A 27644-nucleotide genomic window follows, 5' to 3' on the forward strand; every position below is an offset into this window, starting at 1 on the left:
TTAGTTTTTAAACTTCAGGTAGCTCACTTGGAACCACTCTTAAATTGATAGAAGTTTTATTATTATGTAACTTAACAAGGTCCGACATTTTAATTACAGCACATCACTATTGTTTCATGTGAAAGATGCAATTGGAATAGCCAATACAGTCATCACTGGAGATGCTATGACAACAGCTTAATCTACCATGCCAGTGCCATTAGTATTAATCTATTGAACCTAAGACCAGATCTAAGCCGATCTAGATTCCCCAAGATCATACACCACACAATGATTAGTGAATCAAGAACAATAAACTAATCAGAGAATCACAAACTTACATGTCGTGTAGCATGTAATAAATATTTTAATTATTAGATGATTCATACATACAGACATATATATGTATGTTTTGGAGTTACCATTTGAAATATACATACATACATATATATGTATGTACATTAATGTGATTTCACAATATATATTCTTTTTATATATTTCCCTTAACTTGTATCGTTAATAATATTATAGAATTATATAAAAATTGGTATTTTGTAGTGTACCATGTTTGTTCAGCGTTCCAGTGTGGTCTATGTTTGATAATTGAATTAACAGATAAACATTTGAATAATATTATTTCATTAACTATGTCATTGATAAAAAATAAAAAAACTCGATTTGAGATGTTATACATTACTTTTCATTACTTCCCATTTCAGATGAATATTTATTATATATATTCTTAGTAACCTGTAACCGTTTTTGCTAAGGGAGAAATGTTTCTTATCCCTTCTATTTATGAGATGGTCCTTACAATAACGATACTGGCCCCAATTCCTAAAACTGCTCTCTCTATGTGTAAATTCCTTATAATTTTTTTTAAATAAAAATTACTTAAATAATTGAAGATAAATTAACTTTTATTTCATTCAAATCAAAATAATAAAAAATCAATTAAACACTTAAATAAGCTATCCTTTTAACAATAATTATTTAACACCCATCCAGTTTCATAATTCATATTTTTAATTTAAATTTTAATTGAAAATATTTTTTTTTTCAAAAACTTTTAAGAATTAAGAATATGGGATCAAAATTATGTAATAAGAACAAAATAATTTAAGATTCTAAGATTTGCATCTATAATAAACAAAAACTTGAAAGAAATACTCTTTTTAGGGTGAGCTTTAATCAGAAAAAGATTAATTTTAATTTATCGAACAGTATTTTACAAATTAAACTGAGGTATTTTAAGAAATGGAACTCAAAAGGCATGGGAACTAGGGCATTGGGCAGGGATGGCAAAAATCCCCACGGGGACGGGTACCCTTGGGGATTTTCTCCATTCGGGGAAGGTATGAGGATAATTTCATACCCAATTTTTTATTCAGGGAAGGGACATGTAAGTTTTTTTACCTAATTCCTTATTTAGGGAGGGGACGGGGATGAGGTGGAATCCCCATCCCCTACCCATTTCCTCATTTTAATTTTTAATTTAATTTTTATTTTTTAAAATTACTAGTAAATAAATAATAAAATTTGAATTATAAAATTATAAATATTGGTAGAAATAAAAAATATCAAAATATTTATATTATTAAACTTTTATGCCTAATTAGCTAATTAAAGTCCTAAATTTTTATTCAGGACATTAAAAAAACCGGGTAAATTCTATTAGCCCAAAAATTTTGTTTTTATTTTAATATTCATTAAATGTTTTAAACTTAAATCTATTTTTTATTTATTTTTAAATGTTATAATTGCCCACAGCAAATCACAATTTTAATATCTAATTTAATCTAATATAATATAATCTAATTTAATCTAATATTTACTCTTGATTTGCTACGACTTAACTATTGTGCTGTAAAGAGAATAGTCTACATTCATAAAGTGCCCAGGCCACCATTGAAAAAATTAATTTTAAATCTAAATTCGATTTTATTTGTAACAATTTTGTATTAGACTATTAATTTATTCACGATAGTTTGTAAAAGAAGTTTGTATCCCTTACATGCTGCGTTATTTACTAATTTAATGTATGTAACTTTTGTAATGAATATTAATATAAGATATATTTCAAACTTTACTTTTATTTAAATTTTTTATTTTAATATGATTAACTCAAAATCGAAAACAAAAAATTTATTAATTATTCGGGAACCGGGGACCTTGGGTATCCCCTGTTATTATTCGGAGAGGAGATGAGAATTCTCTCAAGTAATTCTGACGGGAACAGGAAAGAGATGGGAACAATATCGGGGATAGGTACGGGGAGATTGGGCCCCTTCCCTTCCCTCCCCTCCCCACGTTGCCATCCCTAGCATTGGGTTTCTTTTTGTTTTGTATGAATTGGGAAAAATACACGGACAGACAAAGGTAAGTCACTATAATGCTGTGAAGCTTGTCGGAAATACCCTGCCCATTTGTAGCTTAGACTTCTGGGGTCTTGTTCATGTCTTTTCTGTATCCCAATTTCTCATGCAGCAGATGCACATATGATGAGATGAAAACAACAGCAAAAATTGCTGTCTCATAAGGGAAATAGTCATAGATAGTTGGTTAGGCCTCCTGTCCATTAACTTAATAATGAATTTTATGAAAATTGATTATCTCATTGGAATTACATGGATATTGGAAAACATTACTCGAGCCCCACCATCACAACCATTTACTTAGTTCATCAGTAAAAGCTGGATTTTCCATTTGTTCTTGAGATTCAAATTAAGGCAGCAAATTGCTCATCCCATACGATCCATGTAATCTTGTAAAAGTGAAGGGCGTTTAGATGTGGAAAAACCTTACTCCTGCCGCAACGCCCCAAACAGATTGCGATCAGACAAGACTTAGTTCATCATTAGTAGTAGTCGGAGCTTCCATTTGTTCTTGAGATTCAAAGGCAGCAAGCTGCTTCCTCAGTGCTACTAATTCTTCCCCGGCATTGCATATGTACGCTGAGGCTTGTCTATCAGACAAAGTTGGTCCTTCCATGCTATCTATGTAATCCTGAGAGAGTGAAACCATTTAGGACACATATCTCTTTTTTTTCCGTGACATATTTAGAATGAAACAATTATAAACAGTTACCTGTTTTGTATATGAGCCAGCGAGGAACAAGTTCTTAACTGGTGTCTTTTGATCAGTTCTCAAGGGGACTTTACCAGGTCCCCCACGGTACAAAGACTGCGCGATTTTGACAAAAGATGACCAAATAACTTCTAAACCTTGGGGCAATGGAAATAGAGCTAAAACCTGATAAAAGGAACCATGAATGGATAATATGAACAGATGCACATCATCCAGAAAGTTGCATGACTTTTTGTGGGGCTCAAAGTCACTAAAAAATGTGAGATAAACATCTAGGATAAGAAAAACGAAAAAGCATAACCTAATATGTATTATATGAATTGAAGGTGTCACTGAACACTACCAACCTGCCTTGCCACTCTCCTTATGATTTCATCATTTGGTAAGGGCATGTAAGGATTCCCAGGTGTCAAAACGCATCTGAAAGATAATACGGTTATAGTAAGCAGCACAGAATACAAAGACACTTGGCAAAAGGAAGTAAATCAGATTCCATGACACAAAATGAAACTAATAATGGCGAAAATAAGAAATTTTTCTTACTGGAGCAGTGAACCTTGCCCTTCTCCGTAGTAGTCTTCTGGTGAAGTGAGTGCCAGATCTGCAAAGCAAGAGAAACCAGCATCTGGAGTACGCAAGAGAAACCCCAGAGCTTGCCTCAATTGCCTACATGTTCAAAACAAGGATCCGTTAAAAAATGGAAATTTGTTCAATGCATTAGCAAAGGGAAGTGAAGTGAAAGCTGATTTCTTAGGCCTTTAAAGAGCTTCTTTTGATTGAATTCCTGAAACCTCACGAAAGATTAGAGAATCACCTTGACCGTTCTAGGTCTTGCAACTCAGTAACCCAACCATTGTATCTAAGCTGCACTGTCACAACAGGCACCCCAACTAGCTCATAAATATTGTTGAAAAATTTCATTTCCCTCCACGATGATGGAAGTAATCGTTTAATTCCAGGGACATCACATGCTGCCATTAAATAGGAAGTTGAATAAAGGTAAAACATTCACCTAAATGACTCAGGAGAACAAAAAAGCACAAGTAGGAATAAATAAGGAGGCTTTAACCACAAACCTGTAACATATGCTTCAGCTTGCACAACCTTCTTGTCAGTGGCCTGAAATAGAACCAGAACTTCTAAGACCATAAGCATTAAATAATAAACGCAAAGTAGCTGCTTCTAACAGATGATATAAACAACTGATTTACAAATGTCTGGTCATTGCATTACCTCCATCAGAGGGAATATCAATAGACGAGTAAAAAAATAAATAATTAAACCAGCTTTTGCCGCCTAATTAGAGCCATGTGAGAAACAATTTACCTTAGACATGGCAAGTCCTTTGACATATTTTTCTCCATTAGCAGATTTATCATAAAGTATCTCTCTGCATCCCCACCTAAGATGGAACCTGTTCTAGCAAAAACAGACACTAAGGTTAGGAAAATCAGTAGGAGAAAACAAACAAGATTAACAAATCACTGCAATGATGTGAACCTGTAAATACAAATTTACCTGCCCCATTTATCTGTGATATATTTTCTTATGGGCCCACTCAAATAAACGTCTGGAGAACCCTTGAGCATCCGCAATAGGGATGCCTCGGTCTTAGTTGCAAACAGAGCGAATATAGCGAGCATACAATGAGCACTGATGTTATCACAGTCAATAAACCCAAGGGCATAAGCAACAGGATCCCACATTCTCTGAATACTCGTCCGTGTACCACCTTTGGACAAAAACCAATCAGAGAAGCTTATCTGTAAGAAGAAATGAAGTTTTAGGTAAGATAACAATTTGTAGGAACAAGGATTGATATTAAAACAAACTAGAAAATAAGATGTCCTTCTTACACTATCCAAATCTCCTACGTCCTTCAAGGCTCCATCAGGATCAATGAGTGCCCTTACAACAGGACTCAGAGCAAGAGCAAGAGCATTTCTTGCTTTATCATAAGTCTGCACTTGAGCAATACATGAGGCAAAGTACATCAAAAAAGAATCCAAAAGAGGCAAGAAGCTTCAACATGAAAGAAGAAATACTGTCTTATAATACCGCTAACTAATCAGAGTGCAAAAGATTACATCAACATAATCAAAATGGAACATAAATCCATATGCACTACCTTAAGCTAATTTGTAGACAAAAATGCGCGAATCCCATGTAAGGGAGCTCCGACTGGAAACCGGAAATCATGTTCTGGAGTTAAAAATCAAAATCATGAACTTAATCAGAGTTATTATTGGACTAGACAATCCATAAACCAATTCCAGAGTGTCCAACCACCAAACATAACTATCAGTAGTCTTATGTGATCAAGAAATAACCATACCACCAATTTCACCACCCTTATTCACAAATGTATGAGTATGATCCTTCATGAGTAAATTTTTTTGTGTCCGCACTGACCTGTAGACATCCATGAAAAACTACCAGATTATAAACACAGGGTCAATTTAAAGAGGAGCTATGATTCTGATCCATCATGATATTTGAAGAACATTTTCATATTTTCCTACAACGAGTAAACTATAACCAGTTATCATCACTATAGATGGCATGGTCAAGAGGAATTATAGTTCTTGTTTCAAGAATCTCAAATCATAATTCCTTTGCATGGCTAGTGTGCTTTTTATAATCATTCAAACACACAAATCCACAACTAAGCAAGCTTTACCTTTTTCATCAATCGGAACAGATTATTGTAGCATCCAAAGAAAATGTGCAGGCCCATTTCAATATGGTTTCCATGTTTATCAATAAAAGAACCCACTTTACCACCAATGAAAGACCTTGACTCATATATATCCACCTGGCAGATCGGGGGGGAGGGGGAAGAAAAAATCTTCTAATTGCTTTCACCATCAATAAAATCAGTAAAACACAAACTAATTCAAAATGAAATAAACTTTGTGAATTGAAATAATGCCTGCTCTAAAGAAAATGATAACTGCTATTCATTTTTCTGAACTGCTGATAAAAGCTTCTGCTATTTACTTCGAAAAAATTGAGTTACTTCAAATTTTCAGTTTAGGCAAGAGGATGATTGGTAAAAGTGAGACATTTTAGGGGAAAAGAAAATACTTGAGAGGCCAATGAAACATTGAAAGATTGAAATCTAAATGAGCAAAACCTCATGGCCTTGATCCAACAATTCCACTGCTGTTGACATGCCTGCAAGCCCAGCTCCGATAATAGCCACTTTCAGCTTTGGTCCTCCATAATGTTCCGGTTCTGGTGGAAACAAACACTTGGGATCTGCCAAGTATACCATTCAATTATCCACAGCGATATTGGAAAAACATACATGTTTGAAAGTACTAAGCATCAACTGTCTCCCGAAAAAAATACAAAGCACAATTGCATAAGCATTTCATTTCCCAATAAATTTCAAGAATACAAAATACTTGGTCTGTTCTTGAGTTCCTTTAAGAAAATTTCCACTAGAGAGTACGCAAGCCACTCAATAACACTCCAAAGTCAGATTTTAAACGTTATCTTGATCTATAAGTACAATCCATGAACCATTCTGCCAGAAATTCAATTAAAAATTATTCAAGTAAAATGCCAAATTCTCCATCAATAGCCTCAAAAATTCATAACTAGCAAACACTACAGAACAAAAAGAGCTCCCAGCAATAATCACATAAAAATCCCACCAAGCAACATAAATCAAAATACACAGAAACCAGAAAAGCCAAAAGATCAATACTTGGTAAACAAACAAATCAAATAAAACAAAAAGAAGAGAAATTTACCATTAACACTCATATCAGAAACGTTAGTATCCAAAGAAGCCCGTACACAGAATCTTGGAACCTTCAGTTGAACCCGAGACCAACAAAAGTGAAGAACCCATATTGAAATAAAAGAATCCAAACCCAAAGTCCCACATCTAAATATGATGGATCCACTTAAAATACACATATAAAAATCTTCAATATGGGTACGAAAATGTGTGGGGAAAAAACCAAAAAGTGGTACCAAAAAGTGAAAATAAAAATCTTCAATATGGGTACAATTGCAAATTAAAGGTTGGTTTTATAATAAAAATCTTTTTGTGCATACCAAATTAGAAAAGATTATAAGTAAATTAAGATTTTCAAAATTTGACTAGTATTATATTACGTACATCAATATAATATAAATTTCTTATATACATATTTTACTCTGTAACCAATGCTTTCAAAAACTTTGTACTTGTATGTTTGAACAACTTTTTTCGCTTTCTATTTATATACGATCTCATTTATGTTTACATAAATTTTCATATGTACCCAAATTAAGCATTAAATAAACACACTTTGGTAAGACACATTAATTTCTAGTATCAGACAATGATATTATATTGAATGTAATACTTCAATGAATTTTATTACTATATACTAAATACTGAACGATCTCCATTAAAAAAAAAAAGCATGATTAGAATGATTAAAGATCATTTGATGAGGAGTTTCATCATTAACTGTGTCGAAACACAGCAGCAATCCACAATACACTTAACACGAGAGGGGCACACAAGCATGCATGAATCTTCCACCATTAAACCTGAAATCATAAAATAAAAGAAACAAGATGAGTGTTGTTTTACGGTCTGAAAGCCGATTCCAAATAATAATAATAATAGTAATAGTAATAAACCTTTGTTAATAATTACTACTAGTTGTCTCTGCCTTTTGCATCTTCCTCCTTTGTATCATCGTCCTCTTCCAATCACACGGCTGGACCAGTATGTCTCGAGAATCTCTACTGCCTTCTCAGAGATCCCGTTGTCGTCATGACTTTGTAGATTTTCAATCTTTTCTAATCCCTCAGCCTCCTCAACCAACTGGGCATATTGATTAAAATCTCCAACGGCAGTACCCGTATTCATTTCAGCTACCCCGACCTTCAAAATGTTCTCTAATCCTTCTAAGCAAACAGTGACGATCTTTGGATCAGCGCATAGAAGCAGATCACACAATGGTTTTACACACCCCTCTCTCACAAGGTGCTTGATTTGCTCATGAGTGCCAAACTTGGTGGCATTTGAAATTGCCCAAGCGGCCTCCTTCTTTGTATCAAATTCAGTATTTTGAAGTAGATTGACAATGGGACCAATTAAGCCGGAATCAATTACCGCCTGAATCTGTTCCCTGTTTCCACATGTGATATTTGAAATAATCCAGCTGACTTCCTTCTTGATGCTCTCTTCATGGTTATGGACCAACATGTCCAAAAAGTACGGCAGTGCACCACAGTTAATTATACACTGAGTTTGGAAATCATCTCCCTTCACAATATTTCTGATGGTCCGCAGGGCAGGAGTGAGCACTGAGGATGATGAATGACCAAGGAGCTCGACAAGTCGTGGATAGACACCTGCCTCGATTACAGCTTGAACTTTGTCATTCGTACCATCAGAAAGATAAGAGAGTGCCCAGCAGGCATCAGTCAAGACCTCTTCATCGTTTGAACGAATAAGCTGTGCAAGCACCGGAAGAGCTGGCCTCACCTGATTAAATGGTGGTTGTGGTTTGCCCCTGCAAAAATTAAACAATGTCCATGTGGCAGTTCTTAGCATTGAAAGGTTAGCATTCTCATTTAACTCTGCCAGCAAAGGAATTAAAGCCCCTTGGCTAAGCACAAGATCACGGCATCTAGGTGAGTCACCAGCAACATTTCCCAATGCCCAAACAGTCTGCTTACGGACATCGACACTTGGAGAAGCAAGTAGCTTCACAAATATTGGAACAGCACCGTGGTCAATCACTACCTTAGTATTCTCCGAAGTTCCAGAAGCAATGTTTGTAAGAGCCCAAGCAGCCTTAAACTGAAGTTGCGGATAGTCTTGCCTCATAAGGAACTCAACAAAGCGCGGGACAACGCCAGATTGTATGACTTCGTCAATTGGTGGACTCCTGTCAAATGAAAGCAAGTTTATGAACAGAGTAGTTGCTTCCAGCTGCAAGCTGTTGTCATCTGACCAAACCCCATCAACCATTGCGGGCAAAATTTCCAACTTAGATTGGAGATTTAGACTTAGCACAGGAGTAGAAATTCGAGACCGTTGGGATTGAAGAAATTCACCTAGCTTCTTGAGATATAGGTATTTTATGGTTGTATTAAGGTCGTGCACCCAAATCCAATGTTCTTCACCATCCCACCGGCTCAGTTGCACTTTGTGTAAATTGGGTGTGCTTAATTCTCCTCCAGAGAAAATCTTCATATTGGGGCAATAATTCACCACTAGTATTTCTAAAGACGGGAATGTGAAGGCACAATTGCCAGAGCAGAAGCTTATCAGATTTTGCATTTGTAAAAGATTCAACTCCTTCAATTCTCTGAAAGTAATAACCTCATCTTGTGCTACAACATCATCCACCAGTACTATTTCTGTTATCTTATCGCATGATTCTATCTCCATATATCTAAGTCGCACCAGAGTCTTTGCAATTGAGGATGTTAATACAATTTTCAATCTTTTGCAATGCGATACCACCAGATTTGTAAGATTCTGAAAGGATGTCGACGATGGCACTAGATTGATCAAATGGTCACAACAATGTACACACAGAATAACCAAGTTGTTCATAACAGAGGACTCCTCTATCAAAATGTTCTCCAGACGATAACAATTATATGCTTCGCTTATTTTTACCTCCATCCCATTTTCAACCTTCTCTTTCCACATCCAGCTACTATATCCTTGTATTTTGAGGACTTTCATTGTGTGAAGTCTCTGGAGGAAGTCACCAAGTGATAAAATAGTCCGCTCATCACCCAACGTCACAAAAAAATATTTTAGTTTGCAAAGCAAGCCTTCAGAAAATAGATATTTATTTGTTACTAAGTGCTCTGCATCAATATTCAACTCTTCCAAATTAGGGAACACCTGGGATTTTATTCAAGATGAATCAGTTGGTGAGAATTATAAGTTACCACTAATTATACCATATATTTTATTCAATAAATCTTAACCTTTAAAAAAAATAGTAATAATAATACGCCTAACATCTAGAATAATTATGAATGAATACTATACACTAATCTGTAAGAGAGTTACGTTGCTGACAATTTGACTTTTAGTAAGAAACCAAGCAATGAAGGCAAAGGCAATATAACTCTAAACTCTATGATATAAACTTTCAAAGTACTTACATAAGAATTGAAAAATTGATTACAAAATTCTTGTACGTACCCTTTCCGTGAAGATACTAGTAGTTCTTTCGAATCTCACCATGAATTCAGGACATTGAGATATCATTAATTCTTTCAAGGATGGAAATTCAAGAATATCAAGATCTCCAGTGCAGAAGCTTGTGAACTTTTCAAGATCAGACATCTTCAGATATTGCAACTGAGGAAACATTACAATATTTTTCTTCCTTTCTTCTTGGTTGTCCACGACTATTAACTCTTCCAAGACAGGACATCCAACTATCTTAATGTGTTGGAGTCGAACAAAGCTACTAACTGTAGAAGATGAAAATAGACATCTTAAATTCATACAGCTGTACAGGATCAAGTGTGTTAAATTCTGAATACCACAAGACTTGACTGTAACTTGGTTCAGCCAAATCCTCTCAACATTTATTGAATTCAACATCAACGCCTCTAACTCTGGTAACTGAACCTGCACGATCAAAAAATTAACTCGTTAATTACAAGCAACAATGATTTCTGTTGATGGACAAATCAATAAAATTACTCTTTCTCTGGTTATAGTTCTTTTCAGTTTTTCATACAAACAACCGTTAATCAAGTTTTCCAAATTATTCCTTACTAAATGTATAGATTTAGACGGCGGCTAATATAATTCATATTGCAAATATTCTTTGATTGTAACGAATTTTGTAATATTAAATTTTGGTTGATTCGCAATAGGACCTACTATCCAGCGGGAGCAGTGCTCGGGGATTTAACTACTGGCACCTCGATTCTATAAAAATTTGGAATATTTTCAAAGGAAATCGCATAACTCCCCCTTGCAAATAGTAATTATCATTAATTGCCGCGGGTTGACATATAATTCTAAGAAATTAGGCGAGAATAGTCTCATCAACAATCAATCAGCAGATATCACGTTTGGCAGATCATCATGATTTCCTCAGATGCTAGAGAATCAACGTGATTTCCGCTCATGCAGGAGTGGACACATATCTTAGAGCATCCCTCACTGAGATCTTTTAAAAAATTTATATTATAAAGTGAACAACATATTTAGTATAGATTTAGACGGCAGCTAATATAATTTATATGTATTCTAATGAAGTATATTAAAGAAAATGACTAACCATAATTTCAATCAACTTATTAGTCTATATATATATATATACATTCAGTGATTACAACATATTTAGTATTCCATATCATGATGTTTATAATAATAATTATTATTAATTCACTTATTGTGTCAGAGTACCTTTTCTTTCTCTACGAATGTATTTGTTACAACCTACTATACTTCGGATGAAAAATTTAGAATAATTGTGAAATATAATTATTAATCACTCTTTGCCATATTTGTTACCAAACAGGAATATAACAAAGAAAAAAAACAAAAATTATAGAGAATTAATAAGACGATTGACTTATTAATAACTGACCTTCTCAGGGAAAAGCGTATTAGAAATTTGGACATTGTCCTCCAAAATGATTTCATGTGACTGCAAATCATTAGCTGATTCCTCTTGTCTCTGTTGACATTGCAGGTGTCTTGATTTAAGAGTGTAAACTTAATTGTGAACACAATCTTAATGCATAGATACAAGATGTTTAAAAATTAGTATAATAAACTTAGCACTAAATCCAAATTTGATATTTCGGATTCCATGATTAAGATTTTTTAAATAAAAATTTAATTGAGTTAATTTAAAAATAAAAATTAAATATGAAAAATAAACTTGCAATTACGGATTTAATTTTGATAAATAATGAATGTTCTCTTAATATTTTTTTTTAAAAGGTAAAAGAGCGTACAAAGCCCAAATTCATTTTTTTAGTCCCTTACTCTCCCATGATTCAAACTTGGGTGGCTGTAGGACTGAAAATATATAAGACAGTTAACTTCATTTTTTTTTTTTTTTTTGTTGAGAGAAAAGAGAAGAAGGATATTACAAAGCATGAAGCTCGTGCAATATAAGGGCAATTATGGTTTTTTCTTTAAATTAAAATGGTAAGATTCTGAAGCTAAAAGATTAAAATATTAATTAAATTGCAAACATTAAAGATTTTTTTTCCAAAATTGGTTGCTTTGAAAATGAGAATAATATAATATTTGAAGACTTTTCAAAATTAATTACTGTGATAGATGCACTAGAAATTTCTAGCTTTAGTCTAATGTATAAATTGACAAAACGATATTAGAATCCCAGGTGAAAAGAACCCTCTCATACCAATTATTTAAATTAGGAATGATCATACCTCTGACTCTGGCGAACTGAGGGCCTCCTCTGACTCTGCCGGACTGAGGGCGAGGCGTGAACCCCTCATACGGAAACGCTTGAGATCGGAAGAGCCCACTTTGACTAATTCATTACGAAAATAATCGACATCTTGCTCTTGCAATCCACGTAATTCAAGGTCTTCAATTCTCTGCAGTTGCACGATCAGCGAATCCTTCAAGCGAATCTTGTCATATAGCTCGAGTCTGAATTCACGATCCCAATCCCAATCCCAATCCCAATCCTCATCCTCATCCTCATCCTCATCCTCATCCTCATCCTCATCCTCATCCTCATCCTCATCCTCATCCTCATCATCTCCAATGCGTATGCTGTACCTTTCCAGCTTCTCCAAGAGCAGGCCTCTGGGCAGAGTGCTGACGTCATAGACGTGTAATTCCAAAGAGGTCAAGTGGGGCAAATGCTTCAACTCCTCAAGGCTTGCATTCTTAACCCCTTCTTCCACCTCCACCTCCCAATCAGCAAAGCTTTGACCTATATATAGTTCTTCTAAATGGGATAATTTTGATAAAACATTTGGTGGAATAACTTCTAGTTCCTCACAATCTCTCAAATCAAGCAACTTTAGCCAAGTCAATTCACCTACTTCTACCGGCAACTTCTTAATTGTAGAACCTCTTAGGCAAAGGATTTCTAGTTTCTTCAAGTCTCCTACAACACTTAGATCAGGCAAGCTGCAGTAACACAAACTCAGTGTGCGAAGGTTTGACAGGAGACCAAGTGATGAAGGCAGTATCATGTCAGTCAAGTTTACAACTCTGACCTCGATCATGCTCTTGAAAAAGTTGTCTGGAATTGTTACTGGTGAAGATTCCCAAGGATCATCACTACTTAGAAAAAGAAGTTCGAGCTGAGGACATTCCAGTACTTTAGGAAGCAAATTAGTCTTGATATCATGTAAGACGATTGAAGTGCAATGCTTTATTGCACTTCCGTCTGACCATTCCCTGCAACCATCAACCTGCTCATTTGTAGCAGTAAACACATTTCGTTCAGTAGATGCAATTGATATGGCGACATCGCGAACTACATCATGCATAGAAAACAACTCTTTCTTCTGGCTTATATGGTCAAGCAACATACAAGAAGCTTTGAGTGTGCGCACCAATGTATGTACTCGATTTCGTGCTACTTCAATCTTATTCACACCTTGAAATAAACCCAATCCCATACCACACATTAACAAGTCATCAATAGATGCTATGTCTGTATATCCTATTAGCAAAAAGATGTGCTTCAGCTCCTCCCCTACCAATTTGTCGTAGCTCAACTTTATGGCTTCATATGCATCTGGCTGTACATGCTTAAAATTCGATGAAGAAGGCCTTCCTAGTTTTTCCAATGCATCCTTCCATTCCTGTATGCTCTTGTTCCTTAATGCCCTTGCAACCGTCACAATGGAAAGTGGTAGACCTGCACATCCCTCTGCCACACCCCTTGCTACCGATTGGAATTCACTACCTTCAATATAATCACCTGCCATCTTCTTGAATAGATTCCAAGCTTCTTCATCTTTTAAAACACCAATTGAGAAATTTGGTCGAGAATCCATCTTCCTAGACAATACATCTAGACTTCTGGCCGTCAGCAATACTTTACAACCTTTATGACCATCTCCATGAGGAATTCCGACAACCCGCAAATCAAGATTTTCCCAAATGTTGTCTAAAATTATCAGGATCTTCTTCTCTGCTTCTATACGTTTAAATAAGCTGTTTGCCCTTCCTGATTCACTTTCCTCATGAAACTTCAGGCCTAATTTATCTGCGATTTCTCCTTGAATCTCTCGTATGTTTTTATTATGGGATACCTCATCTCCTTGAATCTTTCGTATGTTTTGATTACGGGATACCTCAACAAGAACCACCTGATAAAAGAGTTCACTCTTGACTTTCCTAGCAACTTCTTCCGCCAGCTTCGTCTTTCCGATTCCGCCCATTCCATAAATCCCAAGCATGTTGACATTGGGATTTTTTAATGCATCCATTATTTCATTCAGAATGGGCGTTCTTGATACAAAGGCCTCGTAGTCTTTGTTAGGGATAAGCCGAATATCCTTTGGAGCAGTACGGTAGGAAATTCTATCAAATCTTCGATCTCCTCGGACTTTGACAATAGCCTCCTTCTGCCTCTCTGCTTCCTTGCTAAGTCGACGGCGGGTCTTCAAATTAGGACACAACCCCTTGAAACAAATCTTATTTGCAGCGGCTTCATCTTCTGTAAATTTATCTGCCTCTTCAATGACATTATCTGCCGCTGCGAGCCAATTCGTAACGTTCTCTTCAATCTCTTTCCCTTTTCTTTTATCCTCATCAACCTGGTGCGCTATACTAGCCCTCTCACACTTTAGTTTCACAACTTCAGTCTTGAGATTCTGTAAGTTGGTCGTGTACTTACTCTCACGCAAATAGCTAATTTGGCGATATGCGGGAGGAGCCAAGCACTTCACAACTTCTACAACAATAGTAAGAATGAATTCAGCCATCTTCAATCCTTTGTCCTTTGTCTCTCTATCTCTCTTATTCTGAATTTTTGAAAAACAATTGACTATTTAGGAAGCACACTGAGTGATTGAACACAAGTGACCACAACAAGATGGAACAAAATAGAAAAGAAAAAAATACAAAGGGTGGATGGAGAATAAAACAGAGACAGCGGCACAGCTGGACACAACTAGATAGAGAACAGAGCAAAACCAAATAACAAGACTTAAGATTACAGCAAACAGAGGCCAAGTATTATTGTTGAGATCAGAAGACGGAAAATTCGAAAGAGTTGATGGCAGAAGCTGAATAACAAGACAACAATGAACGCAATAAACAGAAGCAAAGTGTGTTTGTGATCGACAGACGGAAGTAAGGAAAGCGGTTGTTGATTGAAAATGAATGAATGCAAGGAAAGACTGATATTGAAAATCGATGTCAATAGCGAAGGAATAATTGAACTTTCGCTGAATTATTGTTTGTGGCTTCTTTTACTTTTTATTTGTGGGTCATGTCTTTTGGATATATTCATCTTTAGGTTATGCCTTATAGCTTTAAGGCCGGTAACCGGTGTCCGTTGGATTAGCATATAGAAATCCAACGGTGGATATATATACTTGGAGAATAAAATTCAAGAGCAAAGGGAGTGCCGAGCTGCAGTTTCTTAAGGAGATTTATATATCCTCCTCAAAAATAAATATTTTTAGGTAGATATTTAGACTATTTCATCATAAAAAAAATGTAATTAATTTCAACAAATATTTGATATAAATATTTATTTATTTTTTGAATTACTGATAACCTTTCAATATACCATACATATCACTAATTCAAAAACTAAATTATGATTATTTGTTAATGTATACGATTACCTGTGATGGTAAATTTTTAAAGTTGAAAAAAAAAAAAAACAGAACTTTTACCATTGCCTGCCTTATCATATTTTAAATTAGAGTTATTATTATTTTATTTTTTTCAAGTTGCCAACTCATCCGCATTCTCTTTTATTAAATTTGAAGAATTATAAATTTATGTAAAAATTTTAAGCCAAAATTTTAAATTAAAATAATCATTAAGTTATTGGAAAATAATAACTTGCTATAACAAATATTATATCCTATATTTTATTGCTACAAGATTACAAAACCTTATATTATATTATGTTTCTAGGAGCTGGCTAAGTTACAGATTCTGTAACATACAGATTCCACTTAGCCAGCTCCTGATTGGTTAGCTAGCTACCAAACAAAAACAATTGCATGCTTTTTTCTCCGTGTGCAGGACAGGTGTGGTGCATGCATTGGGTGCGTATGTTACAGCTATGTTTCTATATTTCTCTTTTATAGTAAAAACTCATACTTTTTGTCCAGTAAATGCTAAAGTATTACCTTAAGTTTTTAACCAGTGTAATAAACCCTTAAGTTATATATGTTATAATGTCCCCCTTCGCTCACAGACTAAACCAATCCGTAGCCTTCTCTCATATAGAAAAACTTTTTTGTATAAGACAAATTATTATGTTATTGGAAAAATTACAGTAGACGTAAGCTATATATGTTATAATGTTCAGAAGATTGAAGTTAAGAAAATTAAATAAAGGGTAAGGATGTATTTTCAAAGTGAATTATTAAGAGATCTTTGAAGATTACTTCCGTCAAGAGTTGGGTCCCATATTCTTGAGCCTTTTTCGTCTCAGTTAGAACTGGTAAAATTTGATACGACCCGATTATTCGACACGAACACGACATAAATAAATGGGTATGGGTCGTCAAATTTAACACGATTATTAAATGGGTCGGGTCCGGGTCAACACGATTTTTTTCCGTGTCGGGTTAGGGTTAAAATTCTTGACCCATTTATCCGATCAATGACCCGATTATATTTTCTATTTAAAAATAATTTACATATTCTTATCATTAAAACTCAAATATTAGAGACGTTTTTCTTTTTTTTTTATTCTTTAAAAGGGTGAATATAAACACAATATTTTATTTATAAAATTTTAAATACATTTAGAGCTTCAATAATGTAAATGTGTAAAAATTGATAGACATGTATATTTTATAATATTGATATATAATATTATATATATATATATATATAATTAAAACCTCAATAGTGTAAATGTATAATATATTAGTAGATATGTATATTTTATAATATCGATAAATTATGTATGTATGTATGTATGTATATACATATGTATGTATGATATTGTGTAAATATTTGATGTAACTTGGGTAATCCGATTATTTTTCCGTGTCGGGTTTGAATATCAATATTTTGACACGATTATTAAATGGGTCAGGTTTAGGTCGATCTAAATTTGACACGACACGAACATGATCCGATGACCCGTTTTACCAGATCTAGTCTCAGTCAACTAACAAGACAAATTATGATTGAGTGTGAACACTCCGACTTATTGATCACCAAATTTTCTAACTTGTGATCCTCATTGAATCTGCGCTCCCCTTTGCAAAAGTTTAAAAAAAAAAAAGTGCAAATAATGAAATAAAATTGTCGGCATTTTCAGACATGTAAGACCCTTCAACTTGCTTTCCAAGATGGAAAATGCTTCTACTCAGCGAGAATGCCGAGAGAAACGGCATACAGTTTCTCTCGGCCCCACTCCACGTGAAGACTGTCTCTTTTCACATTTTTTACGCGTTTCTCTTTTCTCTCCCCCCACGTGAAGACTTTGGCCTTTTGCTCGTTCACGTGAAAGTCAGTTTAGAATTTTTATCTTATTTCACAAAGCTAATGTTTTTTATAACAAGCAGGAGAGAAACGGCATTTCTTAGCAGTAGTTCATCACTGTAGTAGCGAGCGAGTGAGGAACAAAATTGCCAACAATTCTCAAAAAATAATTATAAAAAGGATCAGGCTACGGTACCACAGTGGTACCGTGCCACATCCTTTGTCTTTTATGGCTCCAATATTGTAAATTTTCATATAACCCCCTTTTATTCATTTTTATTTAAACTTTAATTCATAAATATTAAGTTAATATCTATTACATCCACATAAACATTTTAATTAGCACCTTATACTATTTATTATTTACAAATTCTTATTATATATTGCACTTATATCACAATACCCCCTCTGTGAACCGAAATACCCATGCCGAACCCACAACCCGACCCGGATGCTATTTCCATTTCCGGCCACTTCACCGGCCAAGGTTGGTACCGATCGAAAGATCGTGCGATGCCGGTCATCTCCATGCCAATCTTGTCGCCGAAAAGCGTTCGGAAAACTCCCGATTGAAGCCGTGAAAAGCCGCGGAACCGCCGCTTCAATTCGCCGCGATTTCTCCGGTTTCCGGTGATGCTATCACTTGAGTTTTGCTCCCCACGATTCCCTCTGTATTTTCCGACCAATCACAGCCACCGGGGGGAGCCGATTTGCCGTTGATCGATCATTAAAGGATTCACGGCTTTGGGAGCTCGATCCGGCGCCATCACCACACGTGAGAGGTCACCACCACCACCGTTGGACTCAGCTCGGCCAAAAGTGTCTAACTCGAGTTTCCCGTCGCCGTCAGTTGAAATCCGGTCACCGTTGGTCGGCATGGGTATTTCGGTAATGTTCACATGGATGCAGTTGAAATTAGTTTAATATTTACAAAGTAAAGTTTAAATAAAAAAGAGTGAAAGGGGTTATATGATAATTTGCCACAAAAGACAAAAGGAAGTGGCATGGTGCCACTGTGGTACTGCAGGCTGATCCTTATAAAAAATGATCACATGCTATAATTAATCATGACAATTGACAACATTACTCCCACCGAGCAAAAATTAACAGCATCTTCTCCCACATTTTTTAAAAAAAATTATATTATATAACCCACCAAAAGTATAAAGAGTCTTTTCTTATTAAAATTAATAAATTATTCTTTATATTGAGAAATTAAAATTTAAAATGAGAATGATTGATAATATTTATTTATTAAAATAAAAATAAAATTTATAAAGTTTATATATTTTTAGAATTAAAGAATAAAAACTTAATTTTTTATGGAGAGTGTTGGAAATTAAGTTCTTATTCCTTAAACTCCCAATTTTACCTCACAAAAATTTTATAAGTTCACTTTTATCCTTAATTAAAATATTATTATGTTATTATTATGGTCATTATTCTTATTTTTGTAGTAGTAGTTGTTGTTGATGATAATACTTGATAATAAAATTAATAATAATAATGAAAATAATAATTATAATTTTAACAGCTACAATAATAATCATTAATATTATCATTGTTGCTGTTATTATTATTATTATTACTATCCTATTATATTATTATTATTAAATAATTATTTTGAATAATAACAATCATAATTATTATAACAAACAACGACAATAATGAACTAAGATCATTTTCATAACTTGTAACAATTCATTTTTTATTGCAAGATAAAGTAAACATATTAATAACAATAAATGTTATTTCGATTTTGATTGGTACAGTTAAAGTAAATAATTTATTTTTATTCTTATTTTTCATTTTAATTTTAGTTTATTCTGATTCCAGTTAATTCTGATTCCAGCCAATTTCAATTATCGATTAGAAAATGCATTGTTACTACTTTAATAATAACTAATTATTATTCTCACATCATAATCATAATTCTTATAGTATTATCCTTATTTTAAAATACTTTTTTATTCATATTTATTATAAATTAATTAAATTATACCAATGAAAATTAAATAAAAATGAGAAAACATATGTTTCGATTTGAATAAAAAATTAATAATAAAATATTTTTCTTATATATTTTAAATATTTTTATTATAATAAATATTTATTTTATATTCTCAAAATAAATTATCAAGTAAACAATTCATTAACTCATTTTTTTTCCTTTAAATTTTTGTTATTAAGAAGATTTTTAGGCATCGACCGTGAAGGGCTCAACTGATCGCTAATTTTGCAGCAATTGCCTTTTCTTTTTCTTTTTTTGAATTGTTTTGAAAAAATATCCAGACTCATTCTGCAAAGTACCTGAGACCAAAGCGCCGAAAGATAGGACACCCACATGTGCTTTTATTTACAAAATCTAAAGTTAGGGTGGGTGTCCATAACTTAAATTTAATAGAATTTATAATTAGCTAAAATTCTTTGATTGACCCATTAACTTTTATTATTTTATTATTTATTTTTATATTAAAAAATTAGTAATGTAGAAAAATTCTTAAAAGTTAATGGAGAAGGAAAAGAAAAAGAAAAAGTGTAAATGAACTGTATTCATTTAAGTTTCAAACATGTGGTTCAATCTGAATTCGCTTTTTTTAAAAGTAAATACAAAAGAAAATATAAAGAAAAAAAATTAAACGAGACAAAAATTAGTGGCGTGGGTCATTCATATCTTTTTCCTTTTTTTTTTATAGAGGTACAAAGCATAGGGTCGATATTTTGAAGTGAAAAGCAGAACCTTTGCTGTTGCTTCCCTTATCATCTTTTAAGATTAGAGTTATTATTCTTTTATTTTTAAGTGGCCAACGGATGGTAGCCAACTCATCCGTGTTCTCTATTATTGAATTTAAAGATCAAGGATTTATGTTAATAAATATTTTGTTAACTATCAAAGTTTTTATTTCAAAATTACTCCTATAATTCATTAAATTTTCAATTTTTCCTTTTTCTATTCACACAACAGATTGATTTGCCCTCCAAAAAAATGTATTAGATTGTTTAATATTGTAACATCAAGAAACTTATAATAAATTTTTAAAGAGATAAATAGAGAATGCCAGCATCTACTCAAAATTAATAAATATACCACTAACTTATTATTATTTTTATAATAACTAATAACTTTCTTACCAGTATAATTTTATAATATTATTCTTATTTGTAAGTATATTTTTTATTCATATTTATTATAAATTAATTAAATCATATCAATAAAAATTAAAATAACACAATATGTTTTGGAGTGAATAAAAGATTGAAAATAAAAATATTTTTCTTTTATTTTTTGTTATTTTTAAATTTTTTCTTATAATAAATGTATATTTTATATTCTTAAGATGAATTTTGAGTAAATGTCTCATTTACTCACTTTTTCTTTAAATTTTTGTTAGTAGGAGGATTTTTAGATATAATGAAAATTGTAAGGTAGTAAGTAATAATATAATAATTTTAATAAAGAAAAATAATTAATTTCAAGACATTTAAAAAGATATTTCAATATGCGGTGGACTACATCCTTGAGTTGAGTCTTCATCGTCTCAGTCAACTAAAATGACAAAATATTGAGTCACAAAGGACTCAACTGATTGTTAATTTCACACCAATTACCTTTTTTTTCTTTCTTTTTTTTCTTAATCTATATATTTATATAAAGTTGGTACTTGAGAAAGTGATGTATCATCACCATTTTTTTTATATTTTCTATTATCTAATAAATATAGAATTTTTCTTTTAAACTTGACTTTTCGTTTTTTCATAATTAATTTGATTGTTATTACATAATAACAATTATGTAAAAATTTTAATGAGGCATATTATTTGTAATGAACATTCAAGAGAGAGTATTATTTGTAATGAACATCCAAGTGAGAGTGTTATGAATTTATTAAAATAAATATATATTTTCATAATATATATCTCTTAGTTTCCCCACTATCTCCCATTAGCAACCTTTAGCTCCCTTATAACTCCCACTATTTTTATAAATCCACCCACCTTCATAAAATAATTACAATAAGTTCACATTATTTTATAGAATTACAAATTAATAATAAGTTTGAATAATTAATTAATTAAATCATTCTTATAATTTTCTTTCTTTCTTTGTCTTTCAACAATCTTTAATAATTTAAGGTTGCTTTAAGATAAGTTTAATTTAACTAATTTACCCTTATAATATAAAATAACAAAATTACCCTAAGAAATATATATTATTGTAACTAATTGTTTAGGCATTTAGTTTTATGTTTTATAATCTAATATGCTTTATATAAAATTTAATAATTTTCAATACTCCAAATGTCCTAATTACATCTTGTTAGTTTAGTGAAATATTAATAATCATACTAAAAAAGCATTACTTATACATCATTAAAATAAAAAAAATTATTAAGTTAAAGTAAACTTTTAGATATTTTTGTTACTTTTACCTTATAAGGTTAGAATAATTATATTAATTTATGTTAAAACAACCTTATTGATCAAATATAATAAAAAAACATAGTCTCATAAAAAAATAATTAATGAATATGGATTTAATTGGTTAAATTTTTAAATTTCTTCTTAATTTGAATTTTAAAAAAATAATGTGTACTTGTAGTAATGATTTTTTAAAATTGGGGTGGGTTATTACTGATGACCTTTGAACATACATACATATCACTAATTCAAAAAATAAATTGTAATTATTTATTAATATATAGGATTACTTGTGATGGTAAACGAGGTAGATATGGTATATTTTCAAGTTAAAAAAGAAAAAAAAACAAAAGTTTTACCATTTCCTGCCTTATCATCTTTTAAATTAGACTTATTATTATTTTATTTTTCAAGTTGCAACTCATCCTCATTCTCTTTTATTGAATTTGACGATCAATGATTATAAATTTGTGTGAAAATTTTAAATCAAAGTTTTAAATTAAAATAATCTTTAAGTTATTGAGAAATAATAACTTAATATAACAAATATTATATCTTGTACTTTATTGCTACAAAATTACGAAACCTTATATTATATTATGTTTCCATATTTCTCCTTTATAGTGAAAACCCATACTTCTTCTCTAGTAAATGCTAAAGTATTGGGTTAAACTTTTTAACCAGCACAGTAGACCCTTAAGCTATATATGTTATAATGTCCCTCTTCCCTCACGGATTAAACCAATCTGATCTCAGAGTGAGTTTGCATTATTTGTCATCAAAGGAGCATCATTACTAACTAATATAGGCTCGATCAATAGGTATGACAATAAATTTTCTGTCTACAAACACTATTTTTTAAAATATTATATCTTTAGACTTAACTAAATATTTTTTAATCATATATGTATAGTTTGTTTGATCTCTTTTAAATAGTGGAGATCACAACAAAGCAAATTCGAATTAGTAGTGATGTTGAGTTCAGAAGATTGAAGTAAAGAAAACTAAGGGTTTCTTGAAATTTCAGAAATTTCAAAAGAGTGAAGTGAAAAGTGAATTTATTGAGAGATCTTTGAAGATTTACTTCCGTTAAGAGTTGGATGACACACTTTTTGAGCCTTTGTCGTCCCAATCATTCAATTATAGGATCCTTAAGCATATAAGTAGTGTGAATCCATACAACTTATAACTATCTCACATACAATTTATAACCTTCTCACATAAATAGTTCATATAAAAAAATTATAAATTTTATATATATATATATATATATATATATATATATATATATATATGTAACTTAGCATTATTCTCCACTATAAAGACATATTCTTATTGAGTGTGAACAGACATATTGATCACTAAATTTCCAAACTTGTGATCCTCATTAAATGTGATTCCCCTTTGAAAAAGAAAAAAAAGTGCAAATAATGAAACAAAAATCTGTTCCTTAACAGCAAGTGGTGTCGGCGTTTTCAGACTTGTAAAAAGGGAATGAGATCCTCTCCTGAACCCGGGTCTCATTCCCTGTGAAACAAAAAAAGTGCAAATAATGAAACAAAATTATGTTCCTTAGCAGCAAGTGGTGTCGGCATTTTCAGACTTGTAAAAGGGAATGAGATCCTTTCCTGAACCCGGATCTCATTCCCTGTGAAACAAAAAAAGTGCAAATAATGGAACAAAATTTTGTTCCTTAACAGCAAGTGGTGTCGGCATTTTCAGACTTGTAACGAGGGAATGAGATCCTCTCCTGAACCCGGATCTCATTCCCTGTGACAAGACCCTTGTCACCCTTTAACTCGCTTTCCAAGATAGCTATATTAATCGTGACAACATTACTCTCAGTGAGCAAAAGTTAACAGCATCTTCTCCCTATTTTTTTAAAAAATTGTATTATATAACCCACCAAAACTATAAAGAGTCTTTTCTTATTAAAATTAATAAATTACTCTTTATATTAAAAAATTAAAATTCAAAATGAAAATGATCTGATGTTTATTTATTAAAATATAAATAAAATATATGAAGTTCATATTTTTTAAATTAAAAAATAAGAACCTAATTTCATTCCTTAAATTCCCAAATTTACCTCACAAAAATTCCATAAACTTACTTTTGTCCTTAATTAAAATATGATTATGTTATTATTATGGTTATTATTCTTATTTTTGTAATAGTTGTTGTTGTTGATGATGATAATACATGATAATAAAATTAATATAATAAAAATAATAACTATAATTTTAACAATAGCAGTAATAATCATTAATATTATTGTTGTTGTTCTTATTCTTCTTCTTCTTCTTCTTCTTCTTATTATTATTAATATTATCATCCTATTATATTATTATTATTAAATAATTATTTTGAATAATAATAATCACAATTATTATAACAAACGACAATAATCAACTAAGGTAATTTTAATAACTTGTAACGATTCATTTTTATTCAAAGATATGTGATTATTTGTTAATGTATGCAATTACTTGTGATGGTAAACAAAGTATAAATGGTATATTTTCAAGTTAAAAAAGAAAAATAAAACAGAGTTTTTACTATTTCTTATCTTATCATCTTTTAAATTAGAGTTATTATTCTTTTTATTTTTCAAGTTGCCAACTCATCCGCATGCTCTTTTATTGAATTTGAAGATCGATGATGATAAATTTGTGTGAAAATTTTAAGTCAAAGTTTTAAATTAAAATAATCTTTAAATTATTAGAAAATAATAACTTAGTTGTAACAAATATTATATTCTATACTTTATTGCTACAAAATTACGAAACCATATATTATATTATGTTTTCATATTTCTCCTTTATAGTGAAGACTCATACTTCAACTTTTTAACTAGTACAGTAGACCTTTAAGTTATATATTTTATAATGTCTCACAGACTAAACCAATCCGTAGCCTTCTCTCATATAGAAAAACTTTTTTGTATAAGACAAATTATTATGTTATCGGAAAAATTACAGTAGACGTAAGCCATATATGCTATAATGCTCAGAAGTTTGTAGTTGAGAAAATTAAGGAAAGGGTAAGGATGTATTTTCAAAGTGAATTATTAAGAGATCTTCGAAAATTACTCCCGTCAAGAGCTGGGTCTCACACTCTTAAGCCTTTTTCGTCTCAATCAACTAACAACACAAATTATTATTGAGTGTGAACAGTCCGGCTTATTTTTTTTTAATGGAACTATTGCTCATGATAACATTTTACAATCATATATATATATACTGAGACATGTTTACATCAATTTTGATATGGCACCGCTCAGATTTTAACCCTCTCAAATATTCGAGGGACGTCAACTCCCATCTTGGGAGAAAGACTGCCTTCACTCAAGCTCTGGGGCTCCAAGGAAGAAAATTTAAATTAAACCCCTGCAATGCATCTGCGGAGGCTCGAACCACTTCCCTCACATTTGTGAGGGAGTGACTCTGGCCACTTGGGCTAAGCCCAAGTAGTTTGAATAGTCCGGCTTATTGATTGTTAAAAAAATAGCATTATTTTGAGCGTACATGTTGAGTAAGTCTTATTTAACTGGAAAATATTGTAAGGTTCGAATTTTACTCTGTTGATATTTTAATAGTATAATTTTATTTTTTCAAAATAGTGTTTAGATAAATGAAAAATTATCTATTAAAATTTATTTTTAAAGTTAAAAATTTAAAAAGAAATGAGGTTTATTTCACATGAGAAAAAAAAGTCTAAAAATTAATATTTATATATAAACATTTAATCATGCATAAATAAGAATTATAAGGATAGAAATTTTCTCCACACATACGTGCGCAAGTGGTACAAATTCAAGACGAATTTGATTGAACTCGTGTGCACCTGCACGTACGCAAATGTCGGTGATAAATTAGTTTTAAAGATTCTACTCTGTGTAGGCCTCGGTTCCATTTTATTTATTCTGTTTCGGTTTTCATCTCTCTTATGTTTTACTTTCTATTATTTCATTTCAAATTTCAGTAGCTATTTTTCGTTGCTTAGCTACTGTTTAATTTGTTACCTCACCGTTTGTTTTATCTAACATTGATCACCAAATTTTCAAACTCGTGATCCTGATTGAATCTGCGTTCCCCTTTGCACGTGAAGACTTTCTCTTTTCACATTTTTTACGCGCATACAGTTTCTCTCGGGCCCCCTCCACGTGAAGACTTTCTCTTTTCACATTTTTTACGCGTTTCTCTTTTCTCTCCCCCACGTGAACACTTTTGCCTTTTGCTCGTTCACGTGAAAGTCAGTTTAGAATTTTTATCTTATTAATCATGACAATTGACAACATTACTCCCACATTTTTTTAAAAAAAATTGGAGTATATAACCCACCAAAAGTATAAAAGTATTTTCTTATTAAAATTAATAAATTACTCTTTATATTAAAAAATTAAAATTTAAAATAAAAATGATTGATGATGTTCATTTATTAAAATGAAAAAAAATTTTATGAAGTCTATATATTTTTAAAATAAAAAAATAAGAACTTAATTTCTTATGAACTGTATTCACTACTTAGTATTCTTAAAAGTTAACGGAGAAGGAAAAGAAAAAAAAAAGTGTAAATGAACTGTATTCACCTAAGTTTCAAACACGTGGCTCAATCTGAATTCGCTTTTTTCAAAAGTAAATACAAAAGAAAATATAAAGAAAAAAAATTAAACGAGACAAAAATATGTGGCGTGGGTCATTCATATCTTTTGCCATTTCTTTTGTAGAGGTACATAGTGTAGATATTTTGAAGTGAAAAGCAGAGCCTTTACTGTTGTTTGCCTTATCATTTTTTAAAATTGGAGTTATTATTCTTTTATTTTTAAGGATGGTAGCCAACTCATCCGTGTTCTCTATTATTGAATTTAAAGATCAATGATTTATGTTAATAAATATTTTGTTAACTATCAAAGTTTTTATTTCAAAATTACTGTTATAATTCATTAATTTTTAAATTTTCCTTTTTCTATTCACACAACAGAATTGATTTGTCCTAAAAAAAAATGTATTAGATCGTTTAATATTGTAACATCAAGAAACTTATAATAAATTTTTAAAGAAATAAATAGAGAATGTCAGTCTCGTATCTACTCAAAATTAATAAATATACCACTAACTTCTTATTATTTTTTATAATAACTAATAATTTTTTTAATAGTATAATTTTATAGTATTATCTTTATTTGTAAGTATATTTTTTATTCTTATTTATTATAAATTAATTAAATCATGTCAATAATAATTAAAATAACACAATAAGTTTTGGAGTAAATAAAAGATTGAAAATAAAAATATTTTTCTGATATTTTTTGTTATTTTTAAATGTTTTTCATATAATAAATGTACATTTTATATTCTTAAGATGAATTTTGAGTAAATGACTCATTTACTCATTTTTTTTCTTTAAATTTTTGTTACTAGGAGGATTTTTAGATATAATGAAAATTGTAAGGTAGTAAGTAATATCTAATAATTTTAATAGAGAAAAATAAAAAATCTCTTATTTTAAAATATAAGGAGAA

General features: G+C 31.6%; 2 protein-coding genes, 1 long non-coding RNA gene and 1 pseudogene across 10 annotated transcripts in view; 1 reads left to right on the forward strand and 3 right to left on the reverse strand.

Moving 5' to 3' along the window:
- LOC127902670 (uncharacterized) overlaps window positions 1-3456 on the forward strand; it is a 122976-nt gene extending 119520 nt beyond the window's left edge. For both annotated transcript variants that reach the window (XR_008055098.1, XR_008055099.1), the window contains exon 3: window positions 3393-3456. This is a non-coding gene — a long non-coding RNA (uncharacterized LOC127902670). The remainder of the gene's footprint in view (window positions 1-3392) is intronic.
- Window positions 1-27644, reverse strand: part of LOC102625791 (importin subunit alpha-1a-like) — a 170404-nt gene that overhangs the window by 54383 nt on the left and 88377 nt on the right. For 2 of the 7 annotated variants that reach the window (XM_052442386.1, XM_052442384.1), the window contains exons 4-7: window positions 12478-12835; window positions 11661-11750; window positions 10253-10687; window positions 7961-9946 (exon numbers count right to left, since the gene is read on the reverse strand). In XM_052442386.1, the coding sequence (XP_052298346.1) occupies window positions 7961-9946; window positions 10253-10687; window positions 11661-11750; window positions 12478-12835 (2869 nt within the window). Of the gene's footprint in view, window positions 1-7452; window positions 7621-7713; window positions 9947-10252; window positions 10688-11660; window positions 11751-12477; window positions 12836-27644 lie in introns of those variants that run through there. The other 5 variants (XM_052442383.1, XM_052442381.1, XM_052442387.1 and 2 more) reach the window with 5 other exon arrangements.
- Window positions 2535-7235, reverse strand: LOC127902667 (zeta-carotene desaturase, chloroplastic/chromoplastic-like; annotated as a pseudogene).
- LOC127902663 (importin subunit alpha-2-like) overlaps window positions 7453-27644 on the reverse strand; it is a 63581-nt gene continuing 43389 nt past the window's right edge. The window contains exon 6 of the mRNA XM_052442394.1: window positions 7453-7620. The gene's annotated coding sequence lies outside the window, so the exon portion shown is untranslated. The remainder of the gene's footprint in view (window positions 7621-27644) is intronic.

Source organism: Citrus sinensis, chromosome 5 (assembly GCF_022201045.2).
Source record: "Citrus sinensis cultivar Valencia sweet orange chromosome 5, DVS_A1.0, whole genome shotgun sequence".
NCBI classification, from domain to species: domain Eukaryota; kingdom Viridiplantae; phylum Streptophyta; class Magnoliopsida; order Sapindales; family Rutaceae; genus Citrus; species Citrus sinensis.